Source organism: Melanotaenia boesemani, chromosome 10 (genome assembly GCF_017639745.1).
Source record: "Melanotaenia boesemani isolate fMelBoe1 chromosome 10, fMelBoe1.pri, whole genome shotgun sequence".
Taxonomy (NCBI): domain Eukaryota; kingdom Metazoa; phylum Chordata; class Actinopteri; order Atheriniformes; family Melanotaeniidae; genus Melanotaenia; species Melanotaenia boesemani.
Window position 1 is genome coordinate 31,597,926 of NC_055691.1, and position 17,860 is coordinate 31,615,785.

The 17,860-nt window shown below is 37.1% G+C and overlaps 1 protein-coding gene across 3 annotated transcripts in view; it reads right to left on the bottom strand.

The window, feature by feature from the left end:
• Window positions 1-3,306: 3,306 nt before the first annotated feature.
• The window catches only part of LOC121647330 (leucine-rich repeat-containing protein 4C-like), a 180,715-nt gene continuing 166,161 nt past the window's right edge, over window positions 3,307-17,860 (bottom strand). For all 3 annotated transcript variants that reach the window (XM_041996658.1, XM_041996657.1, XM_041996659.1), the window contains one exon: window positions 3,307-7,708. In XM_041996658.1, the coding sequence (XP_041852592.1) occupies window positions 5,723-7,657 (1,935 nt within the window). In that variant the 5' untranslated portion in view covers window positions 7,658-7,708 and the 3' untranslated portion in view covers window positions 3,307-5,722. The remainder of the gene's footprint in view (window positions 7,709-17,860) is intronic.

Genomic DNA, 17,860 nt, shown 5'->3' on the forward strand with positions numbered 1-17,860 from the left:
TATTGAAAGCCTGTTAATAACTGCAAATGCATATCAATGCTCATCCAATGTAACATCTTTCTAAGCAGTATACTGTTTTCAAATATTCTGTGTGTGGGATTTCAGTGCATTTAACATTTGGCTTTTAGTTTTTCTGTCACAGATGTATGTTTCTCTTGTCTGTTTAGATTTGCTGATGACAATCTCATTCAGGTTCAATAATTGGTTTTCAAAGTAAGCTGAATGAAAGGAAGCTATTTGAGTGAATCTTCCACATTATTAAGACAGCCCCAGTTTTCATACAAAATGGAGAAAACAGAAGGTTTTTTTCTGCAGGGACTATCACATTGGACATTTTACGAAAACGTTATAGCTAGACAGACACTGATGAGAAGCTTGGGGTGTCTTTGAAATCCCAAGAACCTCTCATTGGAGGATGCTCCATAGGCTTGCAGTTGTGCATGAAGTTGTATTCCAACAACTCTGAACGAATTGTCATAAAGAGAAGCGTTTACAGGAGTTTAATAATACTCTTGTAAACATTTGGTTGGTAGATGGACACTATGTCCTAACAAGGCTACAATGTAAGCAAGGTGGTGGTGATGTTTTGTACTGGAATAATGGGAAATAGTATGGTAGGGCCCTTTAGGGTGTCAAAATGACCTGCAATTTCTAACTGACCATTTCTTGTCATGCTATAAAAGGAAAAACCATGCCTTCTGCAGTTAAATCGATGGGGATACCGTTTTAGGATGACTATTACAATTTTTTATGATTAAATAAATGGTCTTTCACATCAATTATTAAGAGGAAATTAACAAAAAACCTAAACAAAAGAAATCATCTTTATTATTTGGGTGAAAGTGTAGTGTCATGACATAGTTACCATTTTACCATATTGCATGAATAAATACACACATGCAAACTTGTTTGTATTCCCTCAGCAGATTGGCCTTGTCATATTTATCCTTGGTCTGGCTGATTTTGCTAGTGGAGCAGTTTTACCTTGATGGATACATTTAATCAAAACTGCAAATATGAAAATAGCTCAATTCAATTTGCCTCAGTTATGTGTCTTACAAACTACTCAAAGCAAAAATGAGTTATGCAGTACAGACAGAGCAGTCACTTGATTGACTCCACGGTGTGCACAATACATAATATAGTTTATTATAACTGTATGTGTACTTATATGCTTCATTTTTACATGTATGCTAGAAAATTAATCTGTCAGTAAATGTGAGTGACTTACTGATGACTGACTGAATATTATTTTAAATAGCATACATAATTTAAGTACTCTTTCAACCAGAAGTGACTTCTAATATCGCCTTATGTTTCCTGCTGAACTTAAAAATACTAAATGCTCACATTCACTAGTGCACATTCTTACACAGGCAGTGTGTTGGTCTGCAGGTTTAATCATGAATTGCTCTGTTTTCGTATAATTGTTGCTGGTGTTGAGGTTGTTTTTGTTCCTTTTTTTCAGTTTGTCCGTTTATAGATGCTCCTGATGATTGTCAGCTTTGTTTTCTTACAGAAGTTGTAAGATTTTTCCTTATTTTTAATTATTATTATTATTATTATTATTATTTCCTCATCCTTAAGTTGGTAAGCATCAAGGGGAGCCTTAAACCCCCAAAGCTTTAGTTCCATTATATCTACTAAACTCTCTTTGCAAGGCAATTTTTTTAAGCACAACATGACAGCCAGACCATCATTTTGCTTGCTGTGATACTCAATGATGTTTATGGCACATACCTGTGAAGTCCATGCCTTCGCTTGCCATTCGCTTAATAGCAGGGATGAAAAGAATGAGTTAGTGAGTTACAAAAGAGAAAAAGAAATGAATATCTTGAAGAAGTCATTGTATAAGCTCAGACATCAACATTTTTGTTTACTTGCTTGCAATTGGGCTGCACAGTGGTGTGCTTACATTTGCTGTCTCTCAGCAAGAACGTTGAAATCTCAGCTACGGTATTTTTGTGTGGAGTTCTCCCTGTGTGTGCACAGCTTCTCTGCAGATACTCTGGCTTCGTCCAACTTACAATAACTATATAACTATAACCTGTTTTTCCATATCACCCGTCATATTGCCAGCCCCCCCGGACCATAGTCTTTTTCTCATTCTCATTCTCCTCTCTGATAGCACTGTGATGGATGTGGGGGATGTGTCCGATATCTCCGTCCCTCATGGCTAATGTCAGCTGGGGTATTCTCCAACACCCTTGCAACCCTGAATGAGATGAAATTTATATAGAAAATGGAAAACGGACAGATGTTTGAATATGAAAACAAAATGGAGTAGAGAATGTACAGTGGGCTATATATTGGTATGTATCAAAGCAGACATAAAATAAAAGAACTGAAGAAGTCTCAAAACTTCTGGACCTCTTTGTTTTGAAACAGGTTAAAAACAAGAATCAGAAAATACAGAAAAACAACAATAGTTTATTTTAACCATATCTTCTGTATGAACTACAAACTCTGGTCTCTATTATCAATCTCCATATCTTTTAAAGGTCATGAAAGAATGCTTACATGAAAACCAATCTCTTACTCTTTTACAGCATGTTTCTCTATTTTCACTTTTAGAACAGGTTGTTGGCACATGTAAAATCAAAGTTTAAAAATTTTTCTTTTTATTTTATTTTATTCTCAAAAGGTATTTTATAGAAATCTACCACTAGAACAGCATTCCCTCTCAGAAACAAACAAAACAAAAAAGAAGTAGTATGGGGGCACTGACCACAAAATTAAGAATTCTTACATACATGAGACAGCTTGACTAAAATGTAACAAATATACTATTAAAATTTTCTGACAATTTACCCTCAACTGAAAAGGAAATGGTTACAGTCTCAATCATAAACCAGGTAGAACCGTGATCCACAACCTACCACAACGTAATCACATGATGATGACGCACACCCAGTCAAATTTATGATTTACAAATGTGCCCAACTCCACAAAAGTGTCATTGTGGGGTGAAGTGTCCAGAAAACTAAAAGAAATAAAAAAAAAAAAAGTAAGTAAGGTTTGAGTTCATAGATTATTTTATTTCGTCTTAGCTGTTATCACCACAGAAACTCATTAAAAGAAGTCCTCAAACGACATTACTTGCTGCACATTCAAACTGATTCACTTAAGTCAAAAGTTTAATTTATTTAGAAATTAGAACTGTTTAAATTATCAAAAACATTCTGCTCAGTGGATTTCTGTACTGTGTATAAAATAGCCATCTCTGTTTGCATCTCAAATGGTACCAGGACTCCCATTAATTATTGATGCTTGAGCTCCCATTTGTTTTTATCTTTTTTAATTTTGTTTCTTTTTTTAGTCTGATAAAGGAACAAAAATGCAAAGAAAAGTATTGAAGTTATGCATTTTTTGTCAGACTTTTGTCAGTTAAAGTCCTCCATACAGGGCATTGTATGACAGGGAATTTTCCTGCAGTGTGTCTACACAACAGATTATGAATATTAATTATTGGGGGGGGGGGTCATTCTGTGTCATTTTTAAAAAGGTTTGTATGCTTTAACATCTGCCTTTAAGAAATCTTTATACTAATTTATGTGATAATGAACTTTTGTAAAAGTAATATTGTTGTATTTTGATCTTTTTTCCCCCCTTTTTTTAGTGCTATTTTGACCAGTAAAGGAGCAGAAAGCAAGTTCAGAAACATGGACAAACAGAAAAATATTGCAGCTTCTAAGCTCAGCAGTGCAGTACGTGAGGATCAAAATAAAAGCAATGTTTTCAGCTATATTTGGGTAAAATACATGACTGAAGCAAGATGAGCTCATAGACGGACCACAGAGCAGCTGATTTAAGCAGTAGGTGTTGTTTGATTTATTGAGAATTGTCCAATTAATTTTGTCGTGGGAGTCAGCCAAACTTAGAAATTCAGGACCAGTTTGAATCTTTTTTTAAAATTATCTTTGATGCCTACAGAAAGAATATTTGATGATCTTAACATCACAGAAGTTTTTGGAATAACAGCTTTCAGGTTAGCAGATGTCACTTTTTATCCACAGATGCTATGTTGTTTAAATGTAGGAAAAACACTGACAAAAAAAAAAAAAAAAAAAAAAAATGGAAGCACTGGCTGGCCCTTTTAAATATTTTGAGCAGAAACTGCTAAAATTAAACCAAGGACCATCTGCCAAATGTCTATCCAACCACTGTGTTTATGGTACCCGGCACCATCTTTCACAGTGAGAACTTTGAAAGAGCTTCCATGATGTGGATGCCTGCAGAGCTGTGTCCATCCAAAGCCCATGGGCACATCAATTAAAATGTAAATTGTGTTGTCGCTAAGGGAACAGGAAAGAGTCAGGTGCAGCTCAAACATCTGGTTGATGCCCGATCTCTCACATTCAACATGACTCTAAAGCCTCTTGAAGCACAAGCCTGTCCACTCAGAGCCAAGTCCTACGGTTGGCAGGGGCAGGGTATGAATCTGGCATCCACATGGGGATGCCCCATGTGGAAATGTGGTACACAGATGACAGGCAATGTGTTCAGGCAGCTGTATAAAGGACTTAATCTCTGTGTTTCAGTTCTTCAGACTAATTCTGAGAGCAGGTCTGCAGAAAGGTGTATGGGTCATTTGGGTTTTAGTATGAAAATGTTGGCTTCCAATAAATTATCTTCATATGCATCAGTATAGAATAGAGAGTCAAAATACACTGGAAACATCTGGAGGAAAAGAGCTTCTGCCAGAATTGAAGACCAGTCACATCAACCCAGACATTACGCCCATCCTTTTCAATTACTTTGATGTTTCTGAAGTACTCATTAATGCTGCTTTGACTTTCAGAATCTCAGTGTAATCAATACTATATTTTCTATAACAATAAGTGGATGTCTCTGAGAAGCCAGGGGACGTAAGTCAAGACACATTTGAGACTGAGGACAAAATTCTATTCAGCATGAATATTAATAACAGAAATACATACAGATCAATAGACTTTAAAAAAAAAGGTAGTAGTGGCCTCTGCTTCAGCAGTAGTCAAAAGCAGGACGTATTCCCCTCTTGCACAGTAAGATCCTTAGCCTGATGATGACAGAGCAGAGAGTGTCTAATGTATGTGACAGTTATAATTAAACAATGCATTATGGTCAAATTTCATTACTGACACTTTCGTTTTGTCACACAGTGCAAAATGAGATACAAGGGATTTATTCATTTCAGTTCAAGATGGTCAAACAAGATTTCATCACTTTATCCACAGCTGGAGAAAAATCTCTAATGTGCTCTAGGTTTGACTGATACATGAGTGAAATGAGGTTGCTCTTTTGATCCAAAATCTGTAGTTTTAGTAAGAGAACAACTCAAAAGGAACAATAATTTGCTTTTTCTTCAACAGATGTTTTCTAAAAGCTTGAAAGCATATTAGTATACCAATCTTTTAAAGTGGGAGGAAGAAAAAAAATCTAAAAAAGTAAAACAAGACATGAATTACGTGATAAAACACAATAGCAGAATTCAATTTTTTCTTGATTCAACCACAATATTTTTCTTAAATAAATAACTTCTGTTCTGTAAAGACACTTTTTGAAACAGTAGACATACTCTAATTCCCAAAGTCATATAATTAACGTCACCAGCCCACGATTTGCCAAACACAAGTCTGTTCTTCCATGTTTGAGCTTCAGCCTTAACGACTAATTGTCAGTACTGTCCTGTCAATAATGCCGCTATGTAATTCCAGCAGTTTTATAATGTCTCACAAAAGTATTAGATTTGGGTCTCTTGTACATTGTCTTTTGAGCTGGCCCGGATTAACAAAGGTTCGTGCGCTGAGCTGTGTATGGAATTGATAGTGGAGGTGTGGTTGTACGCAGTCTTGTAGGTGTTATAGTGGTTGAGGTGCTCGTGCTCAAGAGGTGGCAGAGTCAGGTGGCCCTCCATACCGGGACCTCCTGTGACGCAGTCCTCATCCACATTAATGATCTCAATGGTGCGTGTGGGTGCATGATGGTTCTGCTGGTGGTGCTGTTTGCGCATTTTGTAGAAGATTATCAGCATAACAGCTGCCATGAGAGTAATTGCAACAAAGCAGCCAATGATGATCTTGGTTGTCTTCATTACCTCATCCAAGCCGTTCAAATCCCCCTCTGTGACAGGGATCGTGTAAGTCTTCTCAGTGATGCGTGTGGACAGCGGTGTTCTTACTGTAGTGGTTGTTGTAGAGGTGGGTGAAAGAGTCTCCCATGATCCAGCAGAGGGTGTTGGGCCCACCTTCTGTTGAACAGTAGTGGTGAAGCCTTCATTATGGGGTGTTTCTATTGTCTCCACTGTCACTGTGGTGAAGTAGCTGAAACTGCTGTTCTCCGTAGAGGACACATTGAGGGTGGCAGATGCCGTTGTGTTACCAGCAGAATTACTGACCATACATGTATATGTGCCTGTGTCCTGCATGGTAACGTTGGTGAAGTTCAGTGTACCATCATTCAGCACAGAGATTCTGACCTTGTATGCACCGTGTGTCATAATGGAACCATTGGGTGTAATCCAGCTTACTGAGGTCAAAGCGCTGGCCCTGCATTTCAACTCTGCAGCACTTCCCTCTGTCACATTTAGATCTGTAGGAGGCTCCACAATAACGGGAGCATAACAGTGAAAGTAATTCTGGTCCAGCTCGCCAATGTATCGTCCCCTATGTTGGGATGGTGAGCTGCAGCGGGCACAGCAGCTGGTATTCGCTTGTACCATCTCCTTAAGCCACCAGCTTAGCCAGAGGATGTCACAGTTGCAATTCCATGGGTTATGGTGCAAGTGCACCCTCTCCAGGTGATGTAAAGAAGTGAAGAGATCATGGGGCAAAAGAGTGAGGTTATTGTGGGCTAGATTAAGCTCCACGAGTGACTGCAGGTCATCAAAAGCGTTTCTTTCTATGGTCTGTATCTGGGCATGCATCATCCAAAGCTTTTGCAGGTGGATAAGCCCTTTAAATGAACCAGGACGGATAACAGATAGCTGGTTTCCAGACATCTCAAGTTCATCCAGCTTTACCAAGGGAATAAGATTGGGAATCTCCTTGAGATTGCACATTCCCAAATTTAGGTAGCGCAGATTGCTCAGCCCTTCAAAGGCTCCCTCTGATATGTAGGAGAGCCGTTTGAGCTCCCCAAGGTCCAACCTCCGTAATGAAGGAACTCTGTTAAAAGCATAGGAGGGAATGCTCTCTACTGGGTTATTCCTAAGCCAAAGCTCCTTCAGTTTAGACAGGTATTCAAATGCCCCATTTGGGATGGTGGTGAGACGGTTATCAAAAAGCTCCAAGGTATTGAGGCTGGCCAGTCCATTGAAGGCCCCAAGCTCAATTTTGCGTATGTGGTTTTTGCTTAACTGCAGAATCTCCAAATGTCTTAGGTGCTTGAAGCTGTCCACCTTAATGACCTGAATGAAATTTTCTTGCAGATTCAGGTAGCGTGTGTTGGTAGAGATGCCATCAGGAACATCTCGCAGGCCTCTGCGGGTGCAGCTAACTTTGCTAAACTGATTACTACAGGAGCACACAGAAGGACACGTCTGGGCACGCACCAGTCCCGCCACCGCCAACAGCTGGAGGGCCAGGAGCAGCAAAAATAAAGGGTCGGACAAGGCGCGGTTCCACCTAGGACCTCGCATCATCTGCTGCTGCTGAGAGGAGGTCATCTTGTTGAACATTCATAATTCATTGACTGGTATTCCACACTTTTTTAAGAGGATTTGGGCCCCCTGTAAATGCAATGACAAACAGAGGAGAGGTTCATTAGATGCAGTGCTACACATGCTTGATATCATCAAAATCAGTTTTTTTTTCAGTCTAAAGAAAAACATACATAACAAATAAAATCTCCTCAGTGATGGTATTCTCCTTGTCATTATCTTTAGGTTTCTACATCTTTTGTAAAATCAGCCTATAACATATACAAAATTGGGATTGCCTTATAACCATTTTTATCAGGGAGCGCTGTCCCTGCAGTCTCAGTCCTGGTCATATAAAAGAAAATCACAGTGATGCTGCTGACTTCTGTGTTAGATATCTGCAAGAGGAGAAAAGAAAAGAAGAAAAGCAGCCACAACTGCTATGTTGTATGATTTATGTTTGAGACTAGGGGGCCATAAATAATGAGGAAACTTGCCACCCACCAGTCCTTCAATCGAGTCGAGATATCTGGAAATGTCTGATTGCAACTCAAACTTTCTCAAAATACTGTATGTCACTTTAATGTCAAACTATCACCAAAATGGGGATTTTCCCACTCTTCAAAACAAAGAAAAATTATTTAAGATAATTTATGTGAAAGAGATATGATAAACATTAATTTAAATTAAAAGGAAGATTTATAAATTAATATTAATAAACCTAACATGTTCATTGTATGTTAAGACGGTTGCAAGAGTGCTTTTTTTAAAAACCCAAAATTATATCTCTAAAATCAGATAAGTTCTCATTTGTTAGGTCTGAATAAACAGCTCATTCTTTCATGGCCTCATGCCTTGATTACTCTGTTCATTATCTTTCTCTTTGTCAAGGAGTTGTAGCTCAATGGAAGGTGGTTTAAAATGCAGCAGTAAATTGTTTTACTATGATGAAGCACTGGGAGCTCATTATTCTAGCATTGCCTTCTCCCTACTGTCTCCTCATGGAATTAAGAATTACATTAGAAATGGTATTTTGCACCTGTTAGACTCCAAGGCCCCATGTGGGAATATTTATTCTCTTAAATAAAACCACTTATTAGATTCTCTAAGTAAGAATAATTTGCTTATGGGAACTTACATATGATTTGAAATGCACTCTACAACTAAATTTTTTTACTTTATAAATGACCACTAGTTAACACCATACCATTAAAACAACTTTTAAATGTGAGTTGCTTTCTCAACAGATACAAAATATATTTTTGCATCACAATTTTTTTTTTTTTTTTTTTTTTTTTTTACAAGAAATTTATTCCAGGATGAGCCCGCAAAAAGGTATGAGCGAGTTTTACATAAGAGCCTTAGTTCTCAATGTCTTGATGATGGGACAAACTTAGAAAAACTCTCATTTTAAACCGTTAAATTTTTTCTAATTTAAACCGTTTTTACAGGACAAGCCCGGGCTTTGAGAGCCACAGTCCTGCAAGTTTTAGATGTTTCACTGATCTAATACACCTGATACAAAGGTAATAGATCCAGCAGCTTATCAACTCCTGCTCGGTGACTAGTTAATTTAAATTGGGTGTGTTGAAACAAGGAAGCACCTAAAACTTGAAGAGCTGTGACTCTTCAGGATCAGAGCTGCCAACCCCTGCTCTATAGAGATACTTGTTGTAATATCTGATAGGTCCGTTCATTAGACAAAAACACCTTTTCTAGAAACTCTTATAATTTGAAGCATTTACATGTCCAACATGTCATCTGGCAAACCTGCTCTGGTCAATGGTTTCCAGTATTAACTGCCATGGCGATTCACCAATTTATTGATAAAAGATTGCAGCTGCAATGTATGCTAACCAATCCATATCTATGCACATTGTCTAAATCCTTATAGTCCAGTGTTCACCAGCAAATGCATAGTATGTATAAGCTGTAATGTTCAAATTAACCTTATTCCTAGTTTCAGTATATTTGTTAATCACGCGGTTTCTATATTTATTTATTCCTGTCTTTTTTTATTATCATTAGGAAAGCATTTTCATCTCTACTCTCAAAGGAAGCAAAATACTGTGCAGGTTGGAAGTGAGTCATACAGCTAACACAAATAAATACTAACATTTATAGAGTCTCTATTCTACCTGACCTGAATGTTTTTCAGAGAGTGGGAGGAAGCTGGAGCAGATTCAGAATCAATGTGACTACACAGAAAAAAGATTTACAATCAAAAACAGAGAGTTAGTGACAACCCAAGAAGAATCTGATAGATACGATAAGATGTGTATCGTGCATATAATTAAAACTGCAAGCAGCATTGAAGACCCTGCACCTTTGTGCTGCTTCAACTTCTGTCGCAACTGTGTCACTTGGCAACCTCCCTCTCTCATCAGCTCTCTCATCCTCCCTTGCAGCCACACCAGTGTAGTAAAGCATTTAAGAGTAATGCAGATCATTCGGGCACTGGAACGAGTGACTTCCTGTTGCCAATAGGTGGGACTATTGCATTGACCAAATATGGACATGTAGATGTGGTCAGGATGGAACTGGAATAAAACTTATTCAGTGTTGTGCAAATTGAGTGCTGTATATCTCATTTAGTTGATACCCTATCTGAGGGCAAAACATCCAAATTTGAAGCACCACCATCATTGAATGACATCTCCTTTTCAAATGCATTTAATCTCACATGGGTTTATAGTATTCTGACCAAACTTGAGGTCAGTGCGATAAAATCTGTAGGAGTTCATTCAAATGCAAGGCAAAGAAAAGGGCAAGAGTGATCTAAAGATGTCCTTCTTTTCAAAATTGGCCAACTTCCTTTAAGCATATAGATCCAAGAGGCATTTTTGTAGGTCCTGACATGCACGAAGTTGGCCCCAAATTTCATCCATGTCGGTCAGTGTGTTGGGCGGGGGCAGTTTCAAGTTTTTGGGGTTAATAATTGAGGAGAATGAGCCTACAGTGTTAAAAAAAGCACTTCCTGTTGTAAGTGGGCAGAGCTAAGGCATTGAAACGAAATGGGCATACGTATTGATTTAGACCTTTGCACCGTCTTCAGTGCTTTGGCCTAAAAAATATAAAAAATGATCTCAAGGTCAACTTTGTTATGCACCAATACGCTTTTATCTATTAAAAAGAGATTTCACGTGAGTTCAAAGAGGCAATTTGATAAAATAAATAAATAAATAATAATAATAATAATAATAATAATTCAAGTATAATCCATGGTTAGATAAAGTATGCACAGATAATATTTGTGTCTTATTGTTTTCCAGTCAAATATTAATACCATTTGGGAGTTATAGCTACATATTTCTTCTTTTACGTATTTTAAATAGAAAAAACCGCAAAACGAATAAGAATTGCAATAAATAAGCAGCAATATGTTTTTTCCGGAGTCAGTGTGGAAATATTTTACAACAAACTGAGAAACACACAGATCACATAACCACCACTTTGAAGTGTGTCTGCAGTATTACGGTGACAGCTGAGTCTTCAGCACTGTGTTGTTGGATTGCAGTATTTTCTGTGTGTTAAGACACAGCCTGATCTGCAACAGAAAGCGCTTCACTTTAGAACGAGCAGGCTATTACTGTAACTGCTGATTAATTGCTTGATTACCGACTCCATTAATTATTCAATTACTAAATTCAAAGCAACCAAAGCCTGAGGGTGGAGGAGGAAGAATGTGTTTTCATGCAAGCGGCCAGACAGATGTGACAGGGATCACACACCAATCTGACAGTCACTACTCCAGTATGGCTCCCTTTCATTTGTTGGAATTAAAAATTTGCACAAAACAAGTGAGTATGTTACAATTAAAAGCTCAATTAGAAATTTCTGTTTGCATGCTAATTTTACCCTTTCAGTATTAACCTGAAAATTTCCAGGAATATTAGAACACATTTATTATTTTTCTGATGTGTAACTATATCAATGAAATGACCTACTAAAAAAAAAACACATTGCAGTCGGGTTTTACCTCACCCTCGGTATCTTATTCCACTATTTATTCAGTCTCCTATTCAACAAACCAAACCTTACAAAGGAAAACAGTGACTCAGCAGAACTCAATCCAAATTATATCCACGGAAAATTAAAAGTTGTTTTAGGAAAAATTAACAATTCGTAAACCCACTAACAACAGAAGCTGCAAAACTGGATTTACATGGTGCAGTGATGGAATTAGATGAAAAGAGACAGAAATGAGATTATCAGAAGAATGAATTTTTCAACTCTTGAGATAGTACATAAACTGCTAACTGTCTTTGTTTAGACGAGAGAACTAAAGAATAACTCAGATTTACAGGCGGGCACACAGTTGTGAGCAAAATCTACAATTCTGAATTAAATTCTTCCATTTTAAATTGAAGTAGTTCTCACTTGAGCGAAACACAGCAAGTAAATCTACTTATTATCTTTGCTGACAGCAAAGAAAAGTAAAAAAACCAAAACGTATTTTAAATGAACAAAAATTGATTCAATAATATCAAACTTTTGTTCACCCCTATAATTTGGAATTTGGAAATAATAAATAAATAAAAGAAAAAGAAAACGTTGCTATGTGCTGAAGCATACAGAAACCACACACATACAACATCCTTCCTTTTGACATAATTACCAATTTAATTTCACCGGAAGAAATGATGGCTTTCATCAGCACGTACAACATGTGTGATTAAGCCCATGTCAGCATATGGAAGACCTGCTGGTCCATATAATGTGCCAGTACTATATTTTATGTTGCCAAAGCTTAAATATGATGATCTACAACTGCTTTTAAAGCAGCAACCAAATGTGAAGAGGCTGGAAGTGATGTGGGTGGTATTACTACCTCCTAAGGCTCAGATACAGTTTCTGTTATATTATTATTTTAGTTCTTTAAAATTATATTTGACTTTTCTGATACTGCTTGGTTATGTGTGGGCAAAAAAAAAACTACTTCTGTTTTCAGTCTCGTCTAGGCAAGAACACTACTTAAAGTACTACTTAAGTGTCATATTGATGAGGTTTTCCTGTAATCTTTATCACATTACTGTTCCCTCTTTAACACAATACCTAGTTGGAGTGAATCTAATCATCAAGAGTGTATATGGAAAATTATTTACATAACAGGATTATGCCTAAGACCTACCATACAATGTTTTAATGCATTCCTCTCTCATCAAAGACCAGATTTTATCTCTGTTAACTGCATGCAAATTGCATCCATACTGTGATGCCCTAACTTGATTGAGGTTGAACATGGTCAAGTCATCTCTGGATCAAAACTCAGCTCTGGATAGCTTAAAAAAACAAGTGAATATGTTCAACCTCGGGTGATCCTCACAATTAGATTTGATTTACCCCTAATTTGGCTTAGTTTATCTGCAATCAATGTCCTTTCAGATTTAGAAGTACTTGATGCTTTTGGCACATTGTGATCCATTTGATCTGTTTCATACAAATTTGGTCTCCAAAAAGCAAATGTTTTTAACTAGATCCAGGCTTGTATCTTTGTCTGGGACAAAATACACACAATTTCTACTATAAATGACCTAATCTGAAAAAGCTGAAAAAGAAAAAAAACAAAGAAAATCCCAGAATGAAAAGTTTTTTTTTTTTTTTTTTTTTTTTTTAAGATAGCATTTAAACTGACACACACACACAAAAAAGCACCAGCTATATTCAGATTTTTGTTGATAGATATACTTCAAAAGACAGTAAATGTTTGACCTAATGATGAATAGACAGCAACATATTTTACTTGAGAACAGTATGGTCAAACATTTCTGAATGTGCTACATATTAGCTGGATATAATGCCAGTTTTTAATAAGAAATCCACGTCAGGCTTATTTAAAAAAAAAAAAAAAACCTTAAGGCTTGGAGTGCTTTACAAACAAATGTGGTTATTAGAAAATAACACTCACCACATTATTCCTCAGGGTAATGTGGTCAAGGTACAGTTACATCAGCCAACCAGCTCTTCATCGTTTTTCCACAAACTGTCCCTGAGGACCTGCCATCAAACCACTTTAGGTTAACCAGAGGGAAAGACATAGAGACCAGAAACCCATCTTTTAAATGACACATGAAATCAATATGTTTGCATGAACAACAGCGGCTTCGTCACTTAAGAGTCTTCATTAGATAACGTCATCGCTTTTTGATGAGCTGTTTTTTTTTTCTTTTTCTTTTTTTTCCTTTTCTGGGCTTATGAATGTGTTATGTTCACAAAAAAATGACATTTTCTAAACACCATCTGGTCTATTTTTCATATTGTAAATAAATGACAAAATGTTTCTGACATTTTTACTTTCAACACATCCCCTACAGATCTATGAATATAAAACCAGATAAAATGATTATCTATACATCTATTTACATCTCTAATTAGAGTAATTACATTGTGGAAGATCGGCGACTTTAGCTCATGAGACACTGAGCCTGATGGAATACCACAAGCTTGCATGAGGAGCACAGCTATTCAGCTAGTCAAGCTATCAGGACTTAATGTGCACATTGTGCTGCACAGCAGTTTCCCCTGGCTCATAGTCTCAGACCTTTTTCATGAACACTCTAATTCTGGGGTCTGTATCGTTTTTTTGCATTATAAATCAGTCAGAAATAACTGAATTATTTAGCAGGGCTACAGGAAATTCGAAAGGGGCTCAAGGCCTTAAAAATAGGTCTAATGATGCCACTGCTTGAAATGACAGATTGGATTACTTTTTTTTTTTTTACATGGTCAACAAACAACTCCTTCCCTGTCATAAGCTGTCATAAACACAATCATGGCTTAATTGGGAAGGTGGAGAAAGTAAGCGTCTGTTTTCACTAAGTTAATGCTTGACTGCCTGCTGATTATGAACTTTTCAATAAAGGGTGACTGACAGAAGCTTTGGCTCTAACACTGCATTGGATGGATGGAAATGGATGGTAAAAGAATGTTAAGTGTGAGGTGTTTGTGACAGAGGAAGGTCGGCATGTACAGCAGAGACAGACAGAGAGGGGAAGAGGGAGATTAATGAGATATAAATCAAATCAGGTCATGTCTTGATAATGCCAGCAATCTTGCTACAACTTCAAATAGAAACCAGAATCCTTTTAGGATTCCTGGGATACCCACCACATGCATTACAGACCCTCCTTTGTCATCTTTACAGAATTAAAGCTTAAAGAAAACATTATAAAGGCGCATTAAATGATCCTTTAAAGCCTGCCTCTGTGTTGTAGCAATCACATGGTTCCATTTTTGCCATGTAGTTATATTTGCACAATCTTTTTGTTGCAGCTGATGCTATCTAATGTTTTTGATGGGTTAAAGGAAGGACACACTATCTTGCTCTTGAGCCAGTATTGGAGGCTGCTATGTATCATCTCTAACAATGGTGTCAGTATTCTGAAGATGAAAAAATTCCAATTTAACTTAACTGTTGGATAATCTTCTGAATGAGAGATATTATCAGCATTTGAATCCAAATTAATCCAAAGTAAAAAGTGCAGAAACTTTAAAATAATAAAAAAAAACTGATGAGAATAACTATTTTTTTCTCATGATTTTGTTTAAATCCCATAAAAAAATACTATTAAGATAAAAGAAGACTAATTTTCCACCAAGCAGGAAAAAGCATGACTGCTAAATAAGAGAATGAGGAAAAAGCTGTTGTCTCAGTTTCCAAACACCCCAGATCCCAATCCAATCAAGTTTCTGCAAGATGCAACACAGCAGTCCCAAGCATTTTGGTCTTCCCTATTACTCGAGAATTAGTGCAGCCTCTTTAAGCCTTTAAGGTAATAATGATCACTGATTCTACACTTGAAGAGCCAGTATATGATTGAGGGCCATGTAGGAAAAAGGCACATCAAACACATTTTCCATCACTGAACTGCTAACTGTGCTTCGCAGTTTTGTGAACTACCTCACACAGGGGTGCCCAAAGTTGGTCCTCGAGGGCCGCTCTCCTGCAGATTTTCCAGTGTTTCCTGCTTTAACACACTTGACTCAAATTAAATAGATCCAAGAGCCTATTAAGTTTTGCACAATGACTCATCAGTTTGAGTCAGGTGGTTTTAAAGCAGGGACACATCAAAAACCTGCAGGATTGTGGCCCTTGAGGACAGGAGCTGGGCACCCCTTAGAACTTTATACTGTTTCAAAAGATTTGTGAGGATTGGATGTTGGACGGATGAGTTGAGATCTTTCAACCTTACATTTTTCTTAATTTACAGTTAACAGAACTTATTATCCATCCATCTGAAAACCATGGGGCAGGTGAAGTGAATGAGAAATGAAATCAGGTGAAGTAACGATCCAGGAACAGAGAACTAAGCACATGAGGGAAAACAGGAAAACTGAACTAAACATGACAAAACTGAAAACCTAAAGTATGAACATAACGGAAAATAAACATGACAAAAAACAAAAACCTAAATAATAACAAGCTGAACACAACACCAAAACTATAAACCAAGATCAAGGCATAATAAACCGAAACAGACTAAAACCAAACAAGAATAAGGAACCAGCACCGTGAACCATAACAACAGGGTGCAGCAGGGGGTTCACGGCATTTATGCATGAAGGGGTCCCCGAGGGAAAAAGGTTGGGAGCCACTGCTTTATAGGACCAACACTGGGAGTAGGATTACTTAGTCTCACAATAATGTTTTAGATGTAGTTAGACTGTCTGAGCACATAATTCACTTATTTCCCTTTAGATCACTTTCTGTCTTTGGATGTCCAACCAACCAGCTGCTGCCCACACAGCCTTTGAAATGATATACTGTTTACTACTGTGCCCTGTTTTTCCATAGCTTGAGGTAGCACTATGTAACTTTCCGAACTCAAAAATATATGTTTCTGACTCATTTTGATGGCACAGTGACATTTTTTATGTACATTCCTGGTTGCTGGGCAACACCAGAGCACAGAGCAACAGATTTTTACTGGCTGGAGAGAACTCAGAGTACAGGTAGGAAACAAGCTGGATGCTGAACTAGCCGTCGTTACCCAGCGCTCACTGAGAAAATCTGAAGTTCAGTGAAATAGATGCACTGACTTTATCAAATAAAAATGTTAATAGAATATACTGAACATGGTTGCAGTATAGATCTTTTGCAGTGTATTTTTTATTTTCCTTTTTTCTTTCTTTTTAACCCAAGTGAAACAGACAAGCTGTGTACTTTGAATTAGTGCTAACTAGCCAAGTGACACAAACTGGCAGCTGCTTCTCTGTCCGCAGTCTGACATGCTTCCACTCACAGCTTGTCTGTCTCATATATAACAAGATGGTGAAATGAATTTGATGCATTTGACAAATATCAATGTCAGCAGCATCCTTTCACAGATTTTACTGCAACTAGCAGAGCACATCTAAGTTACAACACCTCATGTAACCAGAGTGGGATTATGTAGAATATTGCCTCACATTATATGCATATGAAAACTAAAAAGAAAAAAGAAAAACACAAAAAACATGTGACTTTTATCCTACTTCATACTGAGTCACTGGTCTCACTGTCATATAAATCCAGTTCACACCCTCATCTCCAAGATTCTGTGACCCATGCTGTTTATTCCAGTTTGTGTTATTTGCATCATCCTGTCAATTTACCAATTCCCAGTTTTGTGTTACACAGCAGAAAATGAGTTTGCCATCTCGTTAACATGAACATTCAGTCCTAATTAGAAACAGTTAATATAGTGAACGGAAAACACAAAGAAATGCATTCAGACAACTCATCTAATGAACTGTGTAACAGTTGCCACAAGCATATATTCTGTCTCAGTTGGTCTTCCCATAAATGATTTAAAGTTCAGTGAGCTATCTGTATTTGGCATCATCACAACGTCGTCCTTTTCTCATCCTTAACACATACTGATTGGCATTCAAAACAGACTTCAGGAATAATCTGAACCCCTTGGGAATTATATTATAAATTGAATGAAACTATGTACATTATTTTCACTATAAAAGTATAAAAACATATATTTTTTTAAAATCTGATCTTGAAAAAAAAAAAAAAAAAGATCAGTTCAAGGACACAGTAGTGAAGAAACTCAACGTTTAAAATATGGTAAGTTTAAAAAATTTCAAAGAACGCCCATCCACAGTATAATTCCTAATATACAATACTGAAAACTACATCTATTCATTTAGCAATGATCATGATATTCATAATAATCTCAGCATACTTGTAATGTGTGCACTGCTGATGTCATTTTACAATATTACATCACTCCAATAGTTTGGATTTGGCAC